The 27,769-nt window shown below is 41.1% G+C and overlaps 1 protein-coding gene across 1 annotated transcript in view; it reads left to right on the top strand.

Annotated features, from left to right (window-relative positions):
• Nucleotides 1-16,717, top strand: part of DCX (doublecortin) — a 102,874-nt gene extending 86,157 nt beyond the window's left edge. Inside the window, exons 5-6 of the mRNA XM_059910456.1 lie at nucleotides 15,103-15,197; nucleotides 16,652-16,717. Coding sequence (XP_059766439.1) covers nucleotides 15,103-15,197; nucleotides 16,652-16,717 — 161 coding nt within the window. The remainder of the gene's footprint in view (nucleotides 1-15,102; nucleotides 15,198-16,651) is intronic.
• The last annotated feature ends 11,052 nt before the right edge of the window (nucleotides 16,718-27,769 follow it).

Here is a 27,769-nt window from a genome sequence, read left to right as displayed (position 1 = left end):
TTATCTTAGATGATGTATTTAGAGCCTCCACATGATTTCTGCCCCAAAGGGTAAAAGGATTCACATAACACAACCTTGCCCATGCCATGGGAGTTTAGGGCCAAGTCTAGGACATCCACTCAGTGAACATTGCACAAGGGCAAAGCTGATCTCAGGCAAACAGGACTTTAGGTAAGGTTTAGATTTGACATACCCATTTTCCCTTTTCCACCCCCTCCTCACTCAGGACCATCTCAAGCTGGGAGGTGTAGGGGGATAGGATATGGAAGAGGAGGGAGAGACATCTCTCTAGGAAAACCCAAGTATACCACTTCCCAGCTTTGTGACTTGGGACAAGTTTCTTACCTCGTCTAAGACTTGGTTTCCATTTTGGATAAGACAGAATTTGCATGTCTAGACAAAAGTCATTTTCCATTGTTATCAGTGATTTCCAGGGTTGTAAAATAGCTTCCACAGAATCAGAATCAGGTAACAAGAAGGGTGAGCTATAGACAATGCATAGTTTTGCATTAGCATAAATTTCTCCTTACAAACATAAAGAAAGAATTGTTTCATAAAGTATCAAGGTTTTCTGAGCTGTTAGCAAGGGACATATACAGATTAATATACATTTAACCAAAGAATAATGGCATTGTGTGGGGCTGAAATTCTCTGTTCTTTTGTAGTACATGGTAGTACCACCCTGTTTCCATTCTGTGTCAGTCTGTCTTAGGTCTGAGACTTGTGGATGGATCCACATTTCTTCATTCAACCTGAATGACTAAAGGTTGTGGAAGATAGGCCATTTCCAGGGAATTTTAACTACCTTCCTTTGATGGCAAACGAAAGCCAAAAATGTTCCTCTTTAGCCGGGATTCAAACCAAATGAAACATTGGCTCAGTTCAGGTTCAGTTAAAGGAATGTTTTGATGTTCTAGTTCATTAGAAAATATATAGGTTTGATTCTGGTTTGAACAAGTTTGCTAGCTTTTCAAATATATATATATTATATATATATATAATATATGTATATATATAAATATATATATTTGGTCCAGTTCATGGTTCAGTTAATATCTGGGTTCAGTTTGACTTGAGGTTTAGGAAATTGATGCTATTTGGTCTGTAATTTGCGTCATAATTTGATTGTTTGTTCCTTAGTCCTTAAGTTGTCTCTTTCCCATTCTGCCCATGAATAAATCAAAGTCCTTCTACTTTATTCCCTTCAAGTTCAGTCCCTACTCCTGCCAGTATTGAGTTTGCCCCCAAAGGGAATGTCTGTTGCTAAGCCCTAAACTTGAGTTAAGGAAGGATTTGATTGTCTATACGATATTGCTATAAGGAGCTCTTATTCTCACTGGGCAGAGCTGACGGACTCTGAGAATCCAAGTCCCATTAGCCAAGTTTGTCTTTAAAGTAGGGCAAGGGATTGTGTGGTAAACAGATGAAACCTGAGCCCAGAAGACTCCTATGGAATGTTTGAAGGAAGTTTGTGCAGTGCTCCCTTTTGATTAACCTACGACTTGCCATTTGATGGGCAAGGGTAAGCCTGGCTTCAGAACTAAAGGAAGACATTTCTGTGTCTCTCTCTATTTCCATTTTAGCCATTAATGTGTTAATTTTTCTCTTTATGCAGCTACCCCCCCAATTGAATTGAATTGAATTAAAAGGACAAAGTCAGCTAGTTGCTGGGAAGGAATCTTTTCCTTTTCTTTCTTTTTTTTTTAATTTTTTTTTATTTTATTTTTTTTTAAATTTTTATTTATTATTTATTTATTATGTTTATTTTTGGCTGTGTTGGGTCTTCGTTTCTGTGTGAGGGCTTTCTCCAGTTGCGGCGAGTGGGGGCCACTCTTCATCGCGGTGCGCGGGCCTGTCACTATCGCGGCCTCTCTTGTTGCGGAGCAGAGGCTCCAGACGCTCAGGCTCAGCAGTTGTGGCTCACGGGCCCAGTTGCTCCGCGGCATGTGGGATCCTCCCAGACCAGGGCTCGAACCCGTGCCCCCCGCATCGGCAGGCAGACTCTCAACCACTGCGCCACCAGGGAAGCCCTTTTTTTTTTTTTAAAGGAGCCTCCAAGGAAGCTAGTTCCCACCTGAGAGGATTGTAATGTGATAATTAGTTTGCTATAATATGTCATTGTTGTAGCAACCCGATGTTCTCCACCCTCCTTCCCCCAACCTATGTGCACCTATTCCTGAAAGTCAAATCTTCCCTGTTCCCAAACTCCCAAGAATGAATGTCTTCTCTACCAAAATACACAGCTTTTGAAAGGGGAGGTCAAGGGCCACAAAACAGCCAGGTGAGGGTGCCCATGAGAGAATAGTATCCGGGAGTCCTCTTCTGAACCAAAGACGCTGCTTTGGGTTGCCTAAGATGGAGGGACCTGGATATTCTGACCTTCCTGAATGTGACTGTCCGGATGTACCAGCTCGGTCTAATAAAAATAGAGTGCAAGCCACAAATGCAAGCCTTGTATGTAATTTTAAAGCTTCTAGCAGCCACAGTTAAGCTCAAAGAAACAGGTGAAATTAGTTTTGATAATGTATTTTATTTTACTGAATATATCTGAAATCTTATCATTTCATCATGTAACCAATGTAAGAAATTGTTGAGATATTTTACATTTGTTGAAATGGGATTGTATTTTACACTTACAGCACACCTCAATTCTGACTAGCCACGCTTCAAATGCTCACTAGCCATATGTGACTAGTAGACAGCATAATACCCTTCTTCTGCAACTGAGAGAAGTTCCAGATAATGATCTTTTACATGAAGTAAATGCTCTACACTTTGCAAAATATTTCCAAACCTATCATCTCAGTTGTCACTCATAATAGCACCATGGCTTAAATTGGGAAAGGAAAATTATCCAGTTTTTTTTAGATTGGAGAACTAAGATCTAAAGAGGTTCAGTAAATCTTTCAGTCTTCCCGATATCTATTTAGTACTCAAGAACGAGAGCCCAGCTCTCCTGACTCCCAGGTAGGCGGTCCTTGCATTGCCCTTAAATCAGGGTGTAGAAGCTCCAGAGTGGTGAAGAAACGATCTCTGTTGCATGGTCCTTGCTTCTCTGCTTCCTTCCACCTTCCCCCACCTCCAGGCAAGGGATGTGGAGAGTCTGGGAGAGGGGGGTGGTATCTGTGTCGTTCTCTTTGTGCAGCATAGAGCAAGCCATGAGTAATTAAGCGCCTTTGTTTCCAGTGCCCAGTCCTAGACACTCCATCAGCTCCCCTACTGTCAGTCCAAGGGGAAGTGGTGCCCTTGGCGAAGCTATGGGAAGAGAAAAACTTCCCTTGCCTCCTCCCCCATTCTGATTCTTTCTAAAACCACAGCTTACGTCTAGTTTAAGTGGAAGAACTGTCCTATATATAAGGCAACTTTTCCATTGCCATTGGAGAGCCGTTTAGTAAATGGTTGGAGCAAGCAGTCAAATGCCACCCCCCGTCCCTGTCCCTGTCCCCAAGCACTCCACACAGCATGGGATGCGGCCGTGCTAAGCCATCTCCCTGCAGTAGCAGTCCTAGCAACCTGCTGCAGCCGGGGACTTGTGTGTTTTTTGGCTGCGTTGGGTCTTCATTGCTGCGCATGGGCTTTTCTCTAGTTGTGGCGAGCAGGGGCTACTCTTCGTTGTAGAGCGCGGGCTTCTCATTGTGGTGGCTTCTCTAGGGCACACGGGCTTCAGTAGTTGTGGCACGCGGGCTCAGTAGTTGTGGCTCGCAGGCTCTATAGCGCAGGTTCAGTAGTTGTGGCGCACGGGCTTAGTTGCTCCGCGGCATGTGGGATCTTCCCAGACCAGGGCTCGAACCCATGTCCCCTGCATTGGCAGGCGGATTCTCAACCACTGCGCCACCAGGGAAGTCCCGGGACTTGTGTTTAAATACAACTGATTCCGCAAATTTTTGGTGGAGTAACTAGTAATGCTAGGTGCTATGAGGAAAAGAAATGATAAGATGAATTACCTGTCACTAAGAAGCTTATGATGTATTTGGGGAACCAGTATGCATATAAATTTAACAAAAATTTTTATTTACAAATACTTACATAGTTCATATGTGCCAAGCAACCATTCTAATCACTTTACGTGTATTAACTAGTTTAATCCTTACAACAACTTTACGAGGTAGGTGCTATTATCCCCATTTGCAAATGAAGAAACTAGGGCATATGAACGATGTGACCTGTCCAAGATCACACAGCTAGTAAGTGGTAGAGCTGGGATTTGAATCCAGGCAATCTGGCTCCACAGTCCACAATGTAACCATTGCAGTGAGATGCTAAATAAGACTTAATGATAATGGTTTGTTTAAATGCCAAGTGCATGAGAGATACAGGCAGTAAGTGCTATTGGAAGTACTGGAGTTTGTGGGAAAGAGAGTTCATTGGGGGCTAGGGTGCTAAGGGAAGGCTTCCTGGAAGAACTGGGGCTTGAAGGAGAATTAGATTTCAATTGATAAGGAAATGGATATTTCTGGCAGCAGAGAAAGCATGGACAAAAGAGCAGAGGTGGTGATGAATATAGCATATTGGGGTACAGAGAGGCGACCATTAAATCTACATCTCCAGCCCCAACCTTCCTTCTGCATGTCAGTGCCATGAATGCTTACCAGACAATTCTGCTTATATGTGCCAAATGCAAAGTGTCTAAAAGTCAAAAACATTTCCTCTCCCCAACTCCCTGACAGCAGAATCAATTCTCTTCTATTCCCCAGGCCCAACACCTTGGCGTTATCTTTGACTCTTCCCACTCTTTAATCCTTCATGCCCACCATATTCTGTTCCTGTTGAACCTTTGAAACATCCTCACCTTTCCCACACAGAAGTCCCTTCCTTTCCCTCATCACCTGATGCCTGGATTACTCAGCACACGCCTACATAGTATCTCCGCTTCAAATCTCCGTCCACTTACACATCTGCTGTGGTGCCACTACATTTCTCATCCTAAAACATGGCCATTGTGTAACTTTCCTGCTCCAATACCTTCAGTGCTTCCACATTGAGTTCACTGATCACCCCCGCCCCCATGGTAAGGCTGAGCGAGTAAAAAGAGAGAAGAGCCGACAGCTGAAGACTGTTCTGGGGAGCACAGCAATAACATGCAAAAACCAGAATTATGGGCTTCGCTCGGGAAAACTTCAGTCCTCTAATGCCTGACCTGCTAGCTAAAGAATTAGTGTTCAGCTGGCATAGGTTGATAAATCACCCCCTGTGGAAGGGGATTTCCTAACTTGGTGCTTCAATTCCTTCCATTTCTAATAATGGCAGTAGTAATAGCAATAGAAGATGTCATTACTGAGCCCTCCCTATCTGCTAAGGCACCTGGCTAAGTATTTTATATGTAGTCTCTCATGTACTCCTCAGAGCAACAACGATTGACATATGCACTCTTTTTATTCAAATGTTACAGTTGAGGAAACAGACTCACAGAGGGTAGGTTACACCCAAGGTCACACATCTAGGAAATGGCTAAGCCAGGGTTTAAAACCCTGACTGATTCCAAAGCATATGTTCTTTCCACAAATAAGAGCAGTGTAGTTTCTTCTAGTTCCTGCCCCATAAAATTGGGAGTGAGCGTTGGCAACAGGCGTGCTCCACCAGAAACATGTCCCCAGCAGAACCCCCTTCGACTGCAAATAAACGTTGTCAGCATTGTCAAGCCTGAGAAAATAATCTTGGCACATCCAGCAGCCGTCTTACAGACGCCCTCTTCTTGAGGGAAACTGACCTGTGCCAAAATATTATACAACTGAGTACACATATTTGTTCTTTTGTTTGTTTGTTTTGTTTTTTTTAACATCTTTATTGGAGTATAATTGCTTTACAATGGTGTGTTAGTTGCTGCTGTATAACAAAGGGAATCAGCTATGCATATACATATATCCCCATATCCCCTCCCTCTTGCATTTCCCTCCACCCTCCCTATCCCACCCCCCTAGGTGGTCACAAAGCACCGAGCTGATCTCCCTGTGCCATGCGGCTGCTTCCCACTAGCTATCTATTTTACGTTTGGTAGTGTATATATGTCCATGCCACGCTCTCACTTCGTCCCAGCTTACCCTCCCCCCTCCCCATATCCTCAAGTCCATTCTCTACGTCTGCATCTGTATTCCTGTCCTGCCCCTAGGTTCTTTTTTTTTAAATAAATTTATTGATTGATTTATTTCTATTTTTGGCTGCGTTGGGTCTTCGTTGCTGCATGTGGGCTTCTCTCTAGTTGCAGCGAGCAGGGGTCACTCCTCGCCGCGGTGCGCGGGCCTCCCACTGCGGTGGCTTCTCCCGCTGCAGAGCATGGGCTCCAGGCACGCGGGCCTCAGCAGTTGTGCCTCAATGGCTCCAGAGCGCAGGCTCAGTAGTTGTGGCTCACGGGATTAGTTGCTCTGCGGCATGTGGGATCTTCCTGGACCAGGGCTCGAACCCGTGTCCCCTGCATTGGCAGGCGGATTCTCAACCACTGCGCCACCAGGGAAGCCCTGCCCCTAGGTTCTTCAGAACCATTTTTTTTTCTTTAGATTCCATATATATGTGTTAGCATACGGTATTTGTTTTTCTCTTTCTGACTTACTTCACTCTGTATGACAGACTCTAGGTCCATCCAGCTCACTACAAATAACTCAATTTTGTTACTTTTTATGGCTGAGTAATATTCCATTGTATATATGTGCCACATCTTCTTTATCCATTCATCTGTTGATGGACACTTAGGTTGCTGCCATGTCCTGGCTATTGTAAATAGAGCTGCAGTGAACACTGTGAATTGAATTATGGTTTTCTCAGGGTATAGGCCCAGTAGTGGGATTGCTGGGTCGTATGGTAGTTCTATTTCTAGTTTTTAAAGGAACCTCCATACTGTTCTCCATAGTGGCTGTATCAATTTACATTCCCACCAACAGTGCAAGAGGGTTCCCTTTTCTCCACACCCTCTCCAGCATTTATTGTTTGTAGATTTTTGGATGATGGCCATTCTGACTGGTATGAGGTGATACCTCATTGTAGTTTTGATTTGCGTTTCTCTAATTAGTGATGTTGAGCATCCTTTCACGTGTTTGTTGGCAATCTGTATATCTTTTTTGGAGAAATGTCTATTTAGGTCTTCTGCCCATTTTTGGATTGGGTTGTTTGTTTTCTTGATATTGAGCTGCATGAGCTGCTTTTATATTTTGGAGATTAAACCTTTGTCAGTGGCTTTGTTTGCAAATATTTTCTCCCATTTTGAAGGTTGTCTTTTCGTCTTGTTCATGGTTTCCTTTGCTGTGCAAAAGCTTTTTAAGTTTCATTAGGTCCCATGTGTTTATTTTTGTTTTTATTTCCATTTCTCTAGGAGGTGGGTCAAAAAGGATCTTGCTGTGATTTATGTCATAGAGTGTTGTGCCTATGTTTTCCTCTAAGAGTTTTATAGTGTCTGGCCTTACATTTAGGTCTTTAATCCATTTTGAGTTTATTTTTGTGTATGGTGTTAGGAAGTGTTCTAATTTCATTCTTTTACATGTAGCTGCCCAGTTTTCCAGCACCACTTATTGAAGAGGCTGTCTTTTCTCCATTGTATATTCTTTCCTCCTTTATCAAAGATAAGGTGACCATATGTGCGTGGGTTTATCTCTGGGCTTTCTGTCCTGTTCCATTGATCTATATTTCTGTTTTTGTGCCAGTACCATGCTGTCTTGATTACTGTAGCTTTGTAGTAGTCTGAAGTCAGGGAGCCTGATTCCTCCAGCTCTGTTTTTCTTTCTCAAGATTGCTTTGGCTCTTTGGGGTCTCTTGTGTTTCCATACAAATTGTGAAATTTTTTGTTCTAGTTCTGTGAAAAATGCCATTGGTAGTTTGATAGGGATTGCACTGAATCTGTAGATTGCTTTGGGTAGTATAGTCATTTTCACAATGTTGATTCTTCTAATCCAAGAACATGGTATATCTCTGAATCTGTTTGTATCATCTTTAATTTCTTTCATCAGTGTCTTATAGTTTTCTGCATACAGGTCTTTTGTCTCCCTAGGTAGGTTTATTCCTAGGTATTTTATTCTTTTTGTTGCCATGGCAAATGGGAGTGTTTCCTTAATTTGTCTTTCAGACTTTTCATCATTAGTGTATAAGAATGCAAGAGATTTCTGTGCATTAATTTTGTGTTCTGCTACTTTACCAAATTCATTGATTAGCTCTAGTAGTTTTCTGGTAGCATCTTTAGGATTCTCTGTGTATAGTATCATGTCATCTACAAACAGTGCCAGTTTTACGTCTTCTTTTCTGATTTGGATTCCTTTTATTTCTTTTTCGTCTCTACTTGCTGTGGCTAAAACTTCCAAAACTATGTTGAATAATAGTGGTAAGAGTGGGCAACCTTGTCTTCTTCCTGATCTTAGTGGAAATGGTTTCAGTTTTTCACCATTGAGGATGATGTTGGCTGTGGGTTTGTCATATATGGCTTTTATTATGTTGAGGTAAGTTCCCTCTATGCCCACTTTCTGGAGGGTTTTTATCATAAATGGGTGTTGAATTTTGTCGAAAGCTTTTCTGCATCTACTGAGATGATCATCTGGTTTTTCTCCTTCAGTTTGTTAATATGGGGTATCACATTGATTGATTTGCATATATTGCAGAATCCTTGCATTTCTGGGATAAACCTCACTTGATCATGGTGTATGATGCTTTTAATGTGCTGTTGAATTCTGTTTGCTAGTATTTTGTTGAGGATTTTTGCATCTATGTTCATCAGTGATATTTTTAGTTTTTTAAGGAACCTCCATGCTGTTCTCCATAGTGGCTGTATCAATTTACATTCCCACCAACAGTGTAGGAGGGTTCCCTTTTCTCCACACCCTCTCCAGCATCACATATTTGTTTTGCAACAGGGAAATCTCTTCTCTCCTTTATTTAAAAGATTCACCACTGCATGCTGTTCAAGACTCTGAAGGGAATAGATTTAAAGTTCAAATTCCAACTTCTGAACTTACGGTATCTCACAACTTATGATTGAATTTGGTCTGAGAACTGGCCCTATGATCAAATCAGTGAAGAATTGTTTTTGGGCCCCTTTGTTCTTGCTTCCCTACTGGATGGTTCTGGGGAGAGGGACAAAGGATTTCCACTGAGCAGAAACAATTAGCCAAACCAATCCATACACCCCGCCCAAGGGCTCTTTGGAATGAATGTGTGAAAACCACAGGCCCTGTCTCTTGGCCTTGTTCTGAAGTAAGTTGAAACCACTTTGGTTCTACTTGGATGGCCTTCCAGAAAACCTCCCTGTATAAGTAGGGAGAAACCAGGGTGTCTTTGGACTGGAATGAAGGAACACTTAGAGCATCTCAATATGAGAAAAAAATGAGGAAGTGGCTGAATCGTATATTGAGATCTCCCTCTGCAAGGCATTAGGGAATTAGAAAAGACAAGACAGGGAACCAGTCACTAAAAGGTCATGGTGGTATGTGATATGCTAACTTTGAGGGAATTTTGAAATGAATCTGTGAGCAAATCCTCAAGTCCACCATCCATTGAGAAGAAGCAGTTTATACCCTTTAAGGAAGTCCTACACTCGCTGAGCCTCTATATCCTTGTGATTAAAAGGAGACCATTAATTCCTGGCTACCATCTCTTGGGGTTATCAGGAGAATCATGTGAATTCATATATTGCAAAATGCTTTGAAAACAATTGTAGAAATACATCTGCAATTATTAAGGTGGCTCTGAAATTATTGTCATGGCTTTTTTTTTTGTAGACTGAGTTATTTATTTTCAGTGAGCAGTATTTCAAAATAGACATCAAACCAAAACCAGTAGACTTGATTTTGAGTTGAGCTTAAGTGTTGGGATTAGAATGGGAGGGAAAAACCAGAGCTAAGTGAATGAGTATTAAATCAGTTTGCTCTCCAGTCAAAGGTTGGGTGAAAACATATGTCAAACTGGCCCTTTTCTTCCTGTGCCATGCAAACTTGAACCCAGAAAGTATAATGACTTATCTAACTCATTGCCCAGACAATTCTTTAATCACTGTACCTGGGGCTACTTACATCCACCTTACACACAGTTGCATCCTGATTTCCAGGGATCAGTCCAGCCTCCAGACAAGGGAATCCATAGTCTTAAGAGCTCAGCATCAACTTGTCAGGCTGGTGACCATACTCTGTCCTTGGCCGCCCATGCAAGGAACTGAACTTTCTCCTTGTTCTTTGGGAACTGACTCCGTCCACCTTGTTCCTCACTCCTAGGAACCCGTATTCCCCTACACATTTAAATCCCTGCAAATCTAGTTAATTCAGCCTAGTTACCTTACCCGCCATCTCTTGTTTGGGCTTGTCCTGTTCCATTCTGATGGAGCCAAGGATTTAAAAACAAGCGCTGGGGAATGGGCAGGTATAATCATTCAGAGAAGCTAGTTAGCCAAGACTGTGCCAGGCCAAGCTTGGCAATCGTGCTGCATACCTGAGGGGAGTGACAGGGCACAGGTACCATCTTCCCAGAGGCATGTGGCATGAGGGTAGTTACACGTCTGTCTGGCTGCTCTGTCTGCTATTGTTTCATGACATTTTCTATGAAACCCAGTTGGTAGGGTGAATGGAAGATAGCTCTTGCTAATCACTTTCTAATCTAAACTAGATCAAGTAGGATAAAAGTCTAGAAGACGAGCATAAGCTCTGGTGTCTGCTTCTACCTGCTCCTATTTCTTTCTTTTTTTTCTCTGCCACAACTCTTCTCCTTCCTTCCTACCCGCCATCAGAAAGTTGTCATAAGTAGGAGTCCCAGAAGCAAATCACATAAAAAAGGAAGAGCAATGTAGCAAAAACTGAAAACAAACCAAAACACACATAGGCTTTGGAATCAGAGAGACCTGTGTTCAAATCCTGACTTTGCTACCCCTAACTGGAGCGAGCCTCTATTTCCCCAACAGAAATTAGAATACGACTAGATGAGGCTCTGTGTGTGTGTGTGTGTGTGTGTGTGTGTGTGTGTGTGTGTGTGTGAGAGAGAGAGAGAGAGAGAGAGAGAGAGAGAGAGAGAGAGAATGGAAAGAGAGAAAAGAGTGCCTGGCTTATCACAGACGCACAATAAGCATTATTATCCTGGTTTTTATTGATAAAAGACAGCCTAGGAGATTGAAAAGTTCCTGATGTACCTTGCTGTAGAGGGGAAAAAATGAACTGCACGATGAGAAGAAAGAAATAAAAGGATTTGGACTTTGAATAAATAAAAGGTGACGACAGTGAGGCAGTGCTGTGGTTCTGAGGAGGGAAATGAGAGAGACAAGTAAAAGAGGGCAAACACTCCCCCCATACATTCTCAAATTGCAGCTGAGAACTGGAACATCGGAGACAGGAGCTAAAGATGTTTAGTAAAGCAGAATAAAGGAAAATGAGGGCTACCAAACCGGTGTTATTTCCAGTCACTCTCAAAATGAACTGTGACAGCTTTCCATGTGGATTTGCCAATCCAAGACTATGCACAGTTCGTCAGACCCTATTTTCATCTTTCCCTGCTACTTCTTTTACGTGACATTTATACGAATTGGCTTCAGAATTCAAATGAAATGGCACCCTCCCAGATTTTTTTTCCCACAGAACCCCTAGAAGAAATGCGTATGAGAATATATTTTTATGTAGTCTGCTCCTTCAGCTTGTAAGGAATTGACATTTGCCTGTACGTGTCTATATTTTCTCATTTCTCTATGTCCATCTTTGCGTTTGACTCCATCAGGGAAGTCTGGGAAAGTGTCTGCGTTTTTTTCAACAATTAAATTAATTGTAGTTAAATGGTTAAAAACTGATTTTCCAAATGCTTATTGAATGTTGATGACAAAATTAAATCCTTTACTTATAAGCAGCTTAAGATTGATCTGGGGATTGATTGATTGGGGGAGTGGCAGTGGAACATATATAAACATATACAGACATACAGAGAATAGAGAGAGAGGTATACATGGAATATGTATTTATGTATTACCCGTAAAGTTTGCAGATGAGAGAGTTACAGAGGATGTTGAGAAAAGAACTAGAAATTGCAAAAGAAACCTGTATGTGCAGATCTATGACCAATAAGTGGAGACTGACTCCCATACAGATAAGCTTTGGTTAATAATTTTCCACATTTTGCCAAGACCAGTGGGCTCATTCTCAGATAAGAAGCTAGATAAGAGGGTAGGTGAAAAAGACAGTTTTCACACTGGAAGTATAGTAGCCATCCTTTTGTAGCATGGCTGACAAATGCTGGGAAACTAGAATCTGTTGTTGCCGAAAGATACAGTGACCATGTGGAACAAGATGCCAGAACTTACCTGGGGATGCCTACATCTGTTAGACTTCCTGGCTGGGGTCAGGGGTCTTTTGGAAGACGTTCATTATGTCAGCTCACACTGATCACCAAGATTGCTCTCCATCTTGAATACTAGGGGCCAGGTCCTGTTTGGAGACCCCCAGGCACTATAGGTGGTCCAGTAACTCCTTCCTTTTCCTGCAGAGTAAATGACTCCTTTGCCTCACTGTGGCTTCACAGACTCTTGCCTTTTCCAAAGTGCCTCTTTTCTTCACCAGAAAGCCTAGTGCCCTGGCAAAGCCTAGCTCCCCCAGTCTGTGTGCTGTTTGGCACAGGTCATGTTTCTCCTTGAGTGGCTTGCATGGTACGTGCACATCACGCTCGCTCCAAGCTTGCCTGGCCTCTAGGCCTCCATCTTCTCCCGATCCCTTCTCTCCCTCCCGAGTGCTTTAATTTAAGCCATCACCACCTCTCACCTGGACTAATGCATTGTCTTCTAACCAATCTCTTTGCTTCTACCTTTAACCATCCCACACCCACCCCACCTCACCCCAGTCTTCCCACTGCATCTGGAGTCATAGTTTTTAAATGCAAATTTGATGGTATCACTCCCAGATTTCTTTCACACATCAAACCCAGACTTCACAAAAGGCCCCCGGGGTCTGGTGTTTATCCTCAACTCCAGTCTCATCTCTCAGAATTCACTGCTGGCATCCTATGCTTGAGCCATTTGGAGCTATTTGCACTTCTGTAAACATACTGTATTCTTTCACACCGCCATGTCTTTGCCCCTACTGGTGTAATTCTGAAGTCTGGAATACCCTTTCTACCCTCTCTGCCTAACTAGCTCCAATTCATCGTCTCAATGGCTTTATTGAGATGTAATTGACATAACAAACAATTCACTCATTTAAAATGTACAATTCGCTGGATTTTAGTTTAGCCATAGAGTTGTGCAACAATCACCACTATTTAATGCCAGAGCATCTTTATTCCCTCAAAGAAACTCTGTACCTATTAGCAGACCTCTCCATCCTGCCCTGCTTAATTCCTCCTTGCCCCCTGCTGGCCAGCCCCTGGCAACCATTGATCTACTTTCTGTCTCTATGGATTTGTCTATTCCAGAGTCACCTTTCAAGACTTTTTTCAGGTGTTGCCTCCTAGTCCCCTGATTTCAAAGCCTCTCCACTGGGCTCCAATAATACCCCTCGTATGGCTCTGTCGTAGCACTTATTCCCACTGTATTCTTACCTGCCACCCCACTGGAAGTGACTTACTCATCTCTGAAACCTCAATGTCTAATACTTGGCTTCGCTTAGAGAAAGTACTCTGTAGCTACTGGCCAACTGAATGAATGACTTCCAGGAAGCCCTGACAGGGAGAAAGGCGTCTCAGTGAGTGGGTTAGAGATGAGTGAATACACAGGCAAGGCCAGACGGTGGATTCCTAAGTGCCCATTTTTCAGCTCACTTGCACTTGGACAAACTCATCAACCACCACACTGATGTCTCTTTCATCTCTACAGTTGACATGCAGGTTCCAGAACCTAGGGAGACATTACCATAAGTGGTGCAGAGGAAGTATATCCTCAGGAAATACTCATGATACACCAGTTTAAGCTTTACCTGTGGGACTAATAACAACACTCTCAGGCCATCTTCCTGCTTAACTTTTTCAATTTCCTTCCCCGCCCCCTCCTGTCTTCCCTTCCTCCTTCTTTCTCTTCTCCTTCCCCCACTCCACCAACACCCTTGGGATATTTGCCCTTATTTTTAAAGCACGTTTCAGAATATCTGATGAACAATGTAGGTCCTTAGATTTTAAAAGAGATTAACTTTAGATGAGATGTCTGAACATGAATCCCCTTTGAAAGCTGTTTAATTGTTCTGTTTCAGTGCACCACATTTCTTTACATGATTGGATCTTTAAAAAATCTAGTCAGCAAGGGAATATAAGACAATTTTGCAAACACAGTGGAATATGGAGATGTTAAATACTAAACCATCTCATTTTCAGCATTTTACTGACTAGAGACAAATGCGGGTGCACCCTGACTCTGGCTACCGTCATCCTTTTTCTGTCTCTAAGCCTTTCTCCCGATTTCAAACTTCCCCCTTCTTCTCTTCCCCAAGAATCTCTTGTCTCCCGTCTCGTCTTCTCCATTCCTGATCTCCTTCTCTCCCTCTTTCTCGATTCTCTCCTCTGCCCATTTTGCTGTAGGCACCTCTCTTTATGTTTCACACTCTGTTTCTCCTCCACTTTCTTTTTCATTCTTCTTCCTAATTAGCTCCCTCTCTCTTTTTTTTTCCTTCTGTTCTTTGCACCCAGAATGAGGTAAGGAAGAGAGAGTGGGAGGAAAGATGAGCAGGAAAAGAGAGAGGGGGGAGAGATAGACAACGGGGGGCTGTCCTGCAGCTGCCACATCATCTGTCACCAAAGGGGATGTGCCCTGGTCCAAATCACCCATATTTCTTCCCCTTTAAGGTAAGGCAGCATAATCTCTTTGTGCCTCAATTTTGTCTCACTTATAAAATTGAAACAAAGTAATATGTTCCCAGACTACCTCCCGGAGATGTTGCTAGGGTCAGACTTGGGAATGAATATGAAAAAGGTTTGAAAAGAACCAGACCCCTGTAATTGGAAGCGCACGGGGGAATGGGTGGGTGGATTACCGCCTTGCACCGTATGGGGATCTAATTAACTGAGCATTTCAGTTCTTGCCTTTCTGAGGAATGTATTTCTTTTCACCTTTGTTCCACTCGTCACATCACTTGGTTGTCTGTATAGCTCGTTTGAATGTTCTCAGTGTCTTCGGAGGGGAAGGATAACGTGTTCCTTTGTATGCTGTTGATTTTTATCCCTTCCTTTTCTCTTGCCTTGGGCTAGCAAACGGAACCTCCAGCAGCCAGCTCTCTACCCCCAAGTCTAAGCAGTCTCCCATCTCTACGCCCACCAGTCCTGGCAGCCTCCGGAAGCACAAGGTATTATGTCTCTTATACCTTACTAAACCCCTTTGCACTTGGACTTTTTGGAATGGCTGGTGAGGGTTTTCTCTTCCATCCGCCTCAGCAGCACATCCAGGCCAGAATTTCCCTTCGTTTGGTCCATTAGCTTGAAGCGCTGGGTATCCCAGCAGGGGCTAAGCTTCCAGTCACTTTTATTTATTCTTCTGACCCCCAGTTTATTTAATTCTGGTTATATTTAACCAAAAGGAAGAGGTATGAAGGGCCCAAATAACCATTCTGAGCTAATAGTGTCACCAAATGACGGCTCAGGGGCACAGCAAAGAGGGCATTGAGGGCAACTTATGGCCCCAGGCTCCAACAAATGACATAAAGAAAGTTAGCCCTAAGTTACTCCCTTTAGATTCGCAGGACATCACAGTATGAACAGGCCCTAGTTTCACTGTATATTCTTCATTACCAGGCAGATTCTGGTACAGTGTAGGAAGAGAGGGCATATATACATTGCATTGGCCCTGGGCACCCTTTACACCTCTAAGTCATCCCCAATAAATATACCATTAAAATAATAGACGTGTAGCAATTCTCTACCCCCGCTCTCCAAACTGATTCCCACCCAGAAGTCTCTTCTGTATCAAAAATCTGGAGTGGCCACTGCCTTCAGCCTCATCTCTGAGGCCATGTGAACGTGGTTTCTGCTCTGATTACCACACCCTAGAGCAGCTTCCTCTAGGATTCTCTTGTCTTCTCCCAGCTCACAAGACTTGGCGAGAGATGGAGAAAGGCAAAAAGCCACCAATGTGGCCAACTCCATCACAGAACCATAGAGGGTAAGAGCTACAAGAGATCTGAGATGGAGATAAATTCGTTTCATTTGATTCTCTCAATAATCTTGTGAGATTGATGTTTTCCAGATGAGAAAACTGAGACCCAGAACGAAGTTACTTACTGGGGTGACATAGCTAGGTAGCAGCAGACGTAAGACTGGCACCCAGGTTGCTACCAGTGGTTTCCTGCAGCCAGTTCGCACTAGCTCCTGAGAGCTGATTGTGTACATCGCTTCCCAACTCTGTGTTCGGTGACATCGTGTTGGTACCTAGAGCTCAGCCATGATGGGAATATTTGCACCCTAGAATTCAGCAAACACTACAAATCAAGGTTGTTGTTTTCTCCCACAGGAAGTCGGTTGTTACACATTTAACAGCACACCGCTGCCTGACACCTATTTTCATTTCCTTTTCTCTACATCAGGATTTTTAATTTCCTGGTTAACTTGACCATTACCTGCTCCATCATTCCTAATGCCCATTCCATTCCTTTATTGACTTCTTTAGCTTCTGGTACTGACCCTGACCAGAACCTTCGAATTGTTCTGTTGAGCTATTTGGTTTCCCCAAAGGAAGATCTGCTGAACTGTCTGTGTAACCAACGGTACCCAGAGATTGTGAGATGGATGAAAATTGCTTTTGCAGTCAGCTTTCAGTGATTCTTCTGAGCAGCAAAGCTTGTCAGTGTGGACATTCCAAGACGAGGAGTAGCCTACTTCAGTTGTTCTACTGTCCACACAGAACCTCCTGGGGATGCTCCACTGTTTCTTACTGTGTCTTTGCTCTATGCATTTCTGCCCACACTTTCCTTCTGGGAAGTGTGGCCTACCCCAGCACCTTCCACCGGTACCTTCTCCGAAGGGCAGAGGGCAGCCTGGGCATTTATTTGGTCTGCACACTTGAGTCCTTCCGCTTTGTAATTGACATGTTCAGTTCATTTAGGCTGAGGCCCCACCATCCATAAACCCATTGAGGTGAGTGCATTGTTGAACCGTTTCATCTGGTTGGGTTTGCAGGCTTTGTGTGTGTGTGTGTGTGTGGTTGTTTGTTTTGTTTTGTTTTTGTTTTGGACTCAATTCTAAAAATGAATTTCACCATTGAAGGACCAGAACAAGCTACAGGTGGCAGCCTTGTCCGAGCCTATTTTCTTTGTATTATTGAGTTTTCAGTGTATCATTTTATTTTTCAAATTACCCTTTTTTAATGGCAGTTAAGCAAACAAACATTAAATAATAAATTATATAATTTTCTAGAGCAAACTTTAAAAAACATTTGGATTTTGGTATAATTTTCACTAATTTTTTACTTTTTACTTTGATATTTCAAACTTACAGAGTTGTAAGATTAATACAAAGAACTTCTGTATACTCTTTATAAAGATTCACCAGTTTATTTTTTTCCCTTTTACTTTATTTTTTGTGTTCTCTCTGTCTCCACACACACACACACACACACACACACTTCACTAAATTTTTTAACCATTTGAAATTGTTTAAGACATCATGCCCTTTTACCTCTAAATACTTCAGTATGTATTTCCTAAGAATAAGGACATTTTCTTTCATAACCATAGTACAATTATAAAATCAGGAAGTTTGCACTGATTCAATACTGTTATATACTCTGCCGTCCATATTCAAATTTTATCAATTGCCCCAAGAGCGTTCTTTTTTTCTGGTCCAGGATCCAATCTAGGATCACACATTGCCTTCAGTGGTCGTGTCTCTTTAGTCTTCTTTGATCTAGAAAAGTTCTTGAGTCTTCTAAAAAATCTTCAAGACAGTATATTGTAGAAATGAAGAGCACAGGCTAGTTATTTGGTAAAACGTCCTTCGATTTAGGTTTGTCTGATGTTTCCTTGTGGTGAACAGATTGTGCATTTGGGACAAGAAATGTCATAGAAGTGATGTTGCATCTCGCTCAGTGCATCCTATCAGGAGGCAGTAGCCTCATGCTTATACCACCAATGATGGAGGATGAGCTGGGTTTTCTGAATAAGCTAAAAAGTGTGTTGTGACCTTGCCTCAGTCCCCCTGGGGCTCAGGCTCAGCTTCTTGCTCCTCCTTTCACAAAGTTACTTGAGCCTTAGCACCATCGAGGTCCTTGGGCAGTGGGCCTAAGCAGATCTCACCTGAACTTCCATCCAAGTGGACCTGAAAGGTGTGAGTCATGATGGAGACAGGAAGCAGGTGGCTGAGGCCATGACTTTCCTCCTGCACAATTGGAAACAAACTTGAAGTCCCAGCATCCCTTTGGTAACTTTTGACAGTTGTGGCAGGGCCCTAAGCTGTAATCAGCCTCTTGGCTTCTCCTCTTAAGCAACTCATGGAGAATCCTTTTTAATGCAGCTGCGATGAGGTTAGCCAAAGTCCGCATACTCAAGTGCTGCAATATGGACACGAAGTAAATCCTGGTATAGTTAATGAGAACAACATTTTGCATTTTCATACTGCTTTATCTTTCTGCATAGCCATTTTCTCATTTACCCTAGTGATAACCCTGTGAAAGAGATAGGGCAGGTTAGCATTTCCATTTTACAGATGAGAAAAAGGAGATGCCGAGGTTAAAGACAACCCCAGTATGATTCAACAATTCAGAGAAGGTACCATATTAAAGATGTTCAAAATGCCTAGAAACACAGGGACGCTTTTTCATTTATTTAAAATTTTTTTTTTCCAGATTAGTGATTGCCCTCATGGCTTTAAATTTGGAGACATTTCGCTTGCCAAGTTGCCTGGAGATTGAAGGAAAATATATTTGACATATTATTTGGAAACATAACTAACATTATTTAAATATACATTTCCCTCTGTGTTTCCAGACTTTTTTTTTTTTTCTGTCATCCTGTAAGTGCTTAGAGAGATAGTTTGATGAATAAAGCAGGGTCCTGAATCTTACATCACAGACACCACTCTAAGTGGATTTTGGTAGTGTAATCAAGAGCGAAAAAAGAACTGCAGGAGCACACAAAGGAGGGTAGGAAAGACGTCGGACTGTGGGAGGGTGGGAGACACGAAAGCTTTATAGACTAGGTGACATTTAAGTGGGACCTTGAAGCCTGGCTAGGCTTTTGATGGCTGGTGAAGAGAACGGGCATTCCAGCTTTTACAAAAATCTACAAGAACAAAGCCACACCATCAGAAAAGCACAGGGCACATTTGGGAAAAAGTAAACCCAAACTAGAAGCCAGGTTTCTCAAAACTTCTCTCTGACTTCCTTTGGACTATAAGTTTCTTGGACCAGAGACCAAGTTTTTGTTTTCTCTAACGCAATAGTATCGCCAGCACAGCTGTATTTGTTACAAACATTTTGTTCTGTAGGGCTCCAGGGGACTAAGCAAATGAATTTCAGGTGCAAATTATTTGTATTGTTAAGCAATATGTGGGTTTCTGTATTTCTACATATCAATCAACAAAAACAGAATGTTGAGATAATTCCTTTTCCTGAACATTGTTCTACCCATACAAGAAAATATATTTTGAATACTAAATAAATTGATGGAGGACAGAAGTACAGAAGGTCATACCTAGGCCTAGTCCTCTGGATTTTCTCCATAGCCTGCGCCTCACCCCACCCATTCCAAGTCACAGCAGCTGCAAGTGGAGTCGCCTCCCAATTCTACCCCCAGGCCTGTCCCCTCTTCCTCTGAGATAACAGTCTGGAACAATCTTTCTCGGATAATTATTTCCACTAACCAACCAGCTACACTGAAGGATCTGTTACATGAATGATGCAGAACAGGGGTGAATGCTGAAGCCCAATGATTCAGTGTGGCGGGACCCAAAGTGGCTTCCATAATGAAAAGGCCCTTGTGTGCTGCCTGAAAAATGCCCAGGGAGTTCACTAACTTGGTAGTGCCTGCCTCCTTTCCCTTGCTTTGGTATAACTAGAGAAAAACAAAATGTAATGATCCAAGTTATATTTTATAGAATTTTAGAGCTAGAAGGAAACTTAAAGATGTTATAGTCTACATCTTCCTCAATTTTCAGATACAGAAGCAAAGACCCTGAAAGGGGAAGTTAGGCTTAGGACCTAGGTCTCCTGGCTCTTAATCCTGTGCTGTTTCTATTACAGTGGACTTGCATTATGTGTAAGTTTAACTTATGGAATTCATCAGTGGTCACGATATAGTCATAGAACAAAACTGCTACAAAACCGCCTCTTACATTTCTACACATCATTACTTACTGAATATTACTGTATACACTATGCACCGATACATGCATATTGCTATATAGGGTTACCTGCTCAGGAATCATATAAACAGTATTCAGAACCTGTCTATGAAACAGAAACAGAATCAGGGACATAGAGAACAGACTGGTGGTTGCCAAGGGGGAGGGGGGTGGAAGAGGGTAGGAGCAGGAGTTTGGGATTAGCAGATGCAAACTGGTGTATAGAGAATGGATAAACAACAAGGTCCTACTGTATAGCACAGGGAACTATATTCAATATGCTGTGATAAACCATAATGCAAAAGAATATGAAAAAGAATATATGTGTATAACTGAGTCACTTTGCTGTATAGCAGAAATTAACACAACACTGTAAATCAACTATACTTCAATAAAAAAAATTTAAAAAGTATTCAATTGTCAATGTAAAGGATTTTTAAAAGTACTATTTTTTAAAATAACATTGAGATAAAATTCACCTTTTTTAAGGTACGCAGTTTAGTGGTTTTTAGAATAATCATAAAGCTGTGCAAGAATGTATTCATCACCTTCAAAAGAAATCCTATGCCCATCAGTAGTCACAGCCTCTTCCCCCTCCACCCACCCCCTTGGCAACCACTAATCTACTCTCTGTTTCTGTGAGTTAGCATATTCTGAACCTTTCATATAAATTTTCCTCTGAACACTGCTTTAGCTGCATCCCATAACTTTTGGTATATTGTTATTTCATTTTCCTTTATCTCACAGTATTTTCTAATTTCCTTTGTGATTTCTTCTTTGACCCACTGATTATTTAGCAGTGTGCTGTTTAATTTCCACATATTTGTGAATTTCCCAAATATCTTTCTGTTATTACTTCCTAATTTAATTCCACTGTAGTTGAAGGACATACTTTGTATGATTTAAATCCTTTCACATTTATTGAGATTTGTTTTATGGATTTGTTGATGTTTGTTATATGATCTGTCATGTAGAACATTACATGGGACCTTGAGAAGAATGTGTATTCTGCTGTTGTTGGATGGAGTAGATTAGATGTGTAATTATTTGTAGTGTCTGTCATTCAAGTCTTCTCTTTCCTTGTTGGTCTTCTGCCTAGTTATTCTATCCATTACTGAAGGTGGGGTATTGAAGTTTTTGACCATTATAGTTGAATTGTTTATTCCTCACTTCAATTCAATCATTTCGTGCTTCATGTATTTTGGTGCTCTGTTGTTAAGGCACAGATATGTTTTAATTGTTATATTTTATCATTATGAAATGTTCTTCTTTGTCTCTAGTAACAAGTTTTGTCTTAAAATCTATTTTTTTCTGATATTAGTATAGCCACTCCAGTTCCCTTTTGGTTACTAACTGCATGGCAAATCTTTTTCATCATTTTACTTTCAACCTATTTATGTTTTTGAATGTAAATTATGTCTCTTTCAAACAGCATAGCGCTGAATGTTTTTAAATCCATTCTGCCAATCTCTGCCTTTTCATTTGAGTGTTTAATCTACTTATGTTTAATGTAATTATTGGTAAATTAGGAATTACATCTGCCATTTGCTATTTTCTATATGTCTTATGTCTTTTTTTTGTCCCTTCACTCCTGGATTTCTGCCCTTTTTGTCTTAGATATTTTTCCAGTATACCATTTTAATTCCCTTGTTGTATTTTTACTAATTTTATTTCGAGTTATTTTCTTAGTGGTTGCCCTGGGGATTACAATTAACATTTTAACATAATCTACTTAATTTCAATTTTATATAAAATTTTTGCTATTGTATTGATATATCTCTGTTCCTCCCCCCCCCTTTGTGCTCCTATTCACATACAAATTACATCTTCATGCATAATAAGTCCATCAACACATCTTGATAATTACTAGTCCATGCAGTTGTCTTTTGAATTGGATAATAGAAGAAAAGAGTTAGAAAAATTAATTTATAATTTCTTTTGTATTGACCTATGTATTTACCTTTACCAGTGTTCTCTATTTCTTATGTGGATTGCTGTCTACTGTCCTTTCATTTCTCCCTGAAGGGTTCTCTTTAGTATTGCTTATAGGACATGTCTGCTAGCTCTGTCTTTGTTTATCTGGGAATGTGTTGATTTCTCCTTCATTCTTGAAGGATAATTTTCCTAGATTTCCTTAAATGCTTTGATCCAATAAGTCTCCCAGCCTTTGCTGAAGGGCTGTGTGTGTGTGTGTGTGTGTGTGTGTGTGTGTGTGTGTGTGTGTGTTGGAGCCTGATTTCAATGCTCTGTCAGGCAGTTTGCCTCAGCCTTCACTTGCTGTTTGCACAGGGCCTCAAGGCCAACCAGAGGTGAGAGATTAGGAACTTCTCAGGTCTTTTCTGAGAATGTACCCAGTCCTGAACATGTGCCTGGCCTTAGAGATTCCTGGGAATATTTTCAGAACTTTTCAAATATACCCAGTCCTGAACACGTGCCTGGCCTTAGAGATTCCTGGGAATATTTTCAGAAGTTTTCAAAGTCCCCTATGGACATGAATTCTCCAGCTTTTCCTTTTAAGGTTTTGAGCAGCTTCATTTGCCCCAACGGTTTCCCCCGTGTTAGGCAGCTGTGATTTTAAACAATTGCAGCTGATTAATGCTCCCTGAAAAGGCTGTTCACAGTGAGTGTGCTCTGAGTCAGGTCAAATAAAGAAGAGCCCCACAAGTGGGAGCTACCAGACAGGTCAAATAGTGACAGTTCTCTGGGAATAGGGCATTTGGGGGAGCTCCAAGCCCATTCTGCATCCTCCAGTGGCTGCTAGGTTTTTTTCAGATACTGTAGTTGGGAGGCTGTTGGTTTTCAGAGATACCCTGGAGCTGGGGAGAGGGAGAATAGAAATAGGGCAAGTTAAAGCACCCCAAATTTCGGTATTCTTACTGAGATTAGGCCATTTTTCTTGAATAAACATTTTTTGGATTGTTGCAAGCCTTTGGTTAATTTCCAGAGTTCTGAAAAAGTTGATTTTGACAATTTTTTCCAGTGTTACTGCATTTATGTAGGAGTAGATTTTCAGAGAGTCTTTCTCCACTATTCTTGAAGTCTAGAGCTCAAAGATACTTTGACTATGTTCAATTTTCACTTTACTCAATTTGTGGAGAACTAAATGCCTTCAGAGATGCAACTCCATTGTATGCCACTTTGCCTCAATTCAATTTTATGTGTTTTTTAAATTGCCCTCCTATTGTTTCCTCAGTGTTGTACTTCCTACCTGTTTATCAGTTTTCTAAGAAATGTTATTTGGTAGTTTAGAGCAAGGGTACCAAATCATGTGTATGGCCTGGTCGTTTTGGATGGCCCCCCGATGTGAAAAAATCTTTCTTACATCTTTAAAGCGTTGTAAAAGAAACAAAACCCAAACAAACAAACTGTATGACAGAGACCATATGTGACCAGCAAAGAGAGCCTAAAATATTTACTGTCTATCCCTTTACAGAGCAAGTTTTCCAACCCCTGATTTACAGTGTAGGGATTATGGGTTGGTGAGAAGTGAATTTATTTGCTATAGTTGCCTTTGTTGTGTTTTTTAATGAATCAGTCTTTCTTTGAGAGTCCTCAGAGCTGGTAGAGACCTTACAGATTGTACATTCTGTATTTTCTTGATGAAGAAACCAAGACTCAAAGACTTATTCAGTGTCACAGTACTACTTAACCAGGACTAAGACCTCAAGTTTCTGAATACACTTTACTTCTCTTTCCATTCTAAGTGGCCTAACAGACTTCCTGCCCCTTCTTTCTCAGCAAAAAGCATTCTCAGTGTTAGATAAGTAAGTCCCTCTCCTCCCCATTCTTGTCCCCCTTCCTCATCTTCACTTTTTCCTTTACCTCAAGGAGAAGCTGCATTCTCTAATTTTCTTGGACAATCCACTACTGAAGTTCTCTGGTTCCATTACCAAAGAGAGTCTCTTAAATATCCAGAGACTTGACCCTAAAATTTCCAGTTTCCTTTAGTATTTTGCTGATAATGTAAATGAAAACAGTGGTTTTCAAACTGTGTTTCATTTGGGGATGGGTGAGATTCTGCCTCCCCCATGTCTGGTTCAACCAAAACAACTACACTTTTATTTATTTCATATATTTGGCTTCCAAGAAAAATTTCATTTGAATAGAGAATTTAAAAGAGAAGCGAGAGAGAGATGGAGAGAGAAATTTGAAAAGCTCTGATTTAGACAATGGGTGAAGTAAGTCCAGGAATAATCACAAGGATCTCCAAATAGAGCTCTGGGAACGGTGGGAAAAAACCAATGCCATATCATCCCATCTCCCCAAGACATAGACAAGGCTTGGGGCAGTATTGGAGCCATGAATCCTAATTCCTGGTGGGAAATGGAAGCATTAAGAAATAAATTGGACTTAGGTGATGGGGTACATTTTCTGGGTTAGCCATTTGTTCAGGGCCTGGCAGCTCTCTGGGAGCCTGAAATGAACCCACAACTGATACACATCCACAACTGATTTTTGACAAAGGTACAAAAGTCAATCAGTGGAAGAAAGATAGCTTTTTCAATAAATGGTGCTGGAGCAATTAGATATCCCTAGGCAAAAAAATGACCCCTAACCCAAACCTCATATCTTATGTAAAAATTAACTCAAAAATGGATTATAGATGTAACTGTAAAGCATTTAGAAAGGAAACATAGGAAATCTTCTGATCTTTGGCTAGGCCAAGAGTTCTTAGATTTGACAACAAAAGTGCAACCCATAAAAGAAAAAAATGATAAATTGGATAAATTGGACCTCATCAAAATTAAAAACTTTTGCTCTGTCAAAGACCATGCAAAAGTTATGAAAAGACAAGCTACAGACTGCAAGCCACATATCTAACCAGAGCCATATATAGAATATGAAAATAACTGTTAAAACTCAACAATAAGAAAAATCCAATTAGAAAATGAACAAAAGACATGAAGAAACACTTCTGAGGAATTGTTTCTTCAGTTGAACTCAGGAGGAATTATAGATGTCAACTATGCACATGAAAAAATGTTTAACGTCATAGTCATCAGAGAAATGCAAATTAAAACCACAATGAGGTATCACTACAAACCCACAAGACTGGCTAAAATAAAAAGTAGTGAAAACACCAAATACTGGTGAGGATGTGAATAAACTGGATCACTAATACTTTTCTGGTGAGAATATAAATGGTACAGTCATTCTGGAAAACATATGGCAGTTCTTACAAAACTAAACATGCAATAATACACAACTTAGAAGTTGTACTCTTGAGCATTTATCCCAGAGAAGTGAAAACTATGTTAACCCAAAAACCTGTACATGGATGTTTATAGCTGTGTTATTTGTAATAGCCTAAAACTGGAATCATCCCACATGCCCTTCAACCGATGAATGGTTAAACAAACTGTGGTACATCCACACTATGGAATATTGCTCGGCAATATGAAGGAGTGAACTACTGTTAAAGGCAGCAACTTGATGAATCTCCAGGGAATTATGCTGATGGGAAAGGCCAATCCCAAAAAGTTACATACTGTATGATTCCATTTGTATAACATCTGAAATGACAAAATGGTAGAGGTGGAAAACAGAATATTGGTTGCCAAGGCTTAGGGATGGGGTAGGGGTGGATATAGTTATAAAGGGGTAGCACGAGGGAGCCCTTTAGTGAGGCTACAGTTCTGTATCTTGACTGTGATGATGGTCACACAAATATACACATATGGTAAAGTCCCATAGGACTACACTACACACACACACACACACACACACACACACACACACACATGAGTGCATGGAAAACTGCAGATGTTACCACTGGGGGAAATTGAATGAAGGGTACATTGTACAAGGCTACCTCCCTGTACTTCAACTTCCTGTGAATCTATAATTATTTCAAAATAAAAATTAGAGAAAATATTAGTTTTTTAAAAAGCATCCATATAATCTTGCCCATTGCAGAGCCCAAGATGTTAAGAAAAGGGGAGTTAACTTTATCTCTTATCTTCTTACAGGACCTGTACCTGCCTCTGTCCTTGGATGACTCAGACTCACTTGGCGATTCCATGTGAAGGAGGAGAGTATTCAGAGTCCAGAGTACAAATCCAAGCTTACCGTTACAATAGGGTACTTCTGGTCAAGCGGCCAACAGGGCTACTGGTGCTTTCAAGTTTTTATTTTGTTGTTGTTACTTTTAAAAACACACTGTAATATGTTGGGTTTATTTTCCTGTGATTTCTCCTCTGGGCCACTGATCCACAGTTACCAATTATAAGAGATAGATTGATAAGCATCCTTTGGGGTAACTTTCCAACGATGCAAAATGTGCTAGTCCATGACCTTTCTATTGAATACTTAGGCGCCTGCGTTATTTTTCCCCGTCTCGCTTTGCTCATACATGACAGTCTTCCTTCTGTAGAGAGTTGTTTACATACATGGCACTTAAGATGTGTGTGTGGGGGAAGAAAACTCATTGGCAAATCCAAGAGTGACAAATACAAGTGCCCCTTGTCTCCCCATCTCAAGAATGCTGGAGGATCCTGGGAAGACGGCAAGGCAGCTCCCCAGCCTGGCTCTTCACTCCTGATTGAACCCCCAGTTTGTTGTTTAGCGCCAATTCTGGCTGTCAAGGGGGAGAAACACCAGCAACTTGTCATTCTGACACCAGATGCTTAGGACCCCGGTGCAGGGCTACCTTAAAGAAACCAGGCAAAATTGGAAAACACTGTAGACATTTCAGTAGTGTTTATACAGCACAGTGAATTCCTTGTCAACATCTCCACTGGGGCAATTTAGAATCAATAAGCAATTAATAAGAGTTGGGGGTCAGCGGCTTCCATATACCTGATTCCTCTAGGAGGCTGTCTAACACAAACCGTACGGTATCCATCTATCTCTGTTCTATTGAATGCCTTGTCAACAGCTAACACTGAAAACACTGTGAGAATTTGTTTTCAGGTCTGACACCTTTCGGTCGCTTTTTATAGCAAGAAACCAATATCCTTTTTATAAAACCTCGTGTCTATATTTCAGGAGCAAACTCTTCAGGCTCCTTTTTTATAAACTGGTGATTTTTCTTTTGTCTAAAAAACACATGCAGAAAATTTACCAAAAAAAAAAAAATGCAGAAGAATAACGTAGTTTAGAAATCATGCTGTCACTGCCAAACAGAAACCTCCAGGAAAAAACAAAATGAATAGCAGAGGCCAATTCAATAGAATCAGTCTTTTGATAACTTTTTAACAGTTATGCTTACATTAATAATTTCAATGTGGACCAGACATTCTGATTATATTTTAAATGAAATGTTATGGCATATTTTAAGCAGCTCTTTTTTATCTATAATCCTGATATTTCATACTGAAGACAGAGAGTCCTTTCACTTGTCTTTAACACTAGAAAGGATTTCTCTTTGCTAAGGACTGATCATTTGAAATAGTTCTCAGTCTTTGAGGTACAGGTTCATAACACTGCTTTTTGTCTGTAATCATAGCCCATAATGGCAAAGACAACTAAATCAAGTGAAAGCCATGCATGCCAATTCTGTGTTTGCTTTTAGCAGATATGAAGATGTCCTTATTTCTTTGTAATTGTTCAGATAGTTGGAAAGGCGCAGCATTTGAAGCCAAGCTGC

The sequence above is a fragment of the Balaenoptera ricei genome, chromosome X (assembly GCF_028023285.1).
Source record: "Balaenoptera ricei isolate mBalRic1 chromosome X, mBalRic1.hap2, whole genome shotgun sequence".
Taxonomy (NCBI): domain Eukaryota; kingdom Metazoa; phylum Chordata; class Mammalia; order Artiodactyla; family Balaenopteridae; genus Balaenoptera; species Balaenoptera ricei.
The sequence above is the reverse complement of the archived record's forward strand: the minus strand, read 5'-3'. Positions and strand labels throughout refer to the sequence as shown.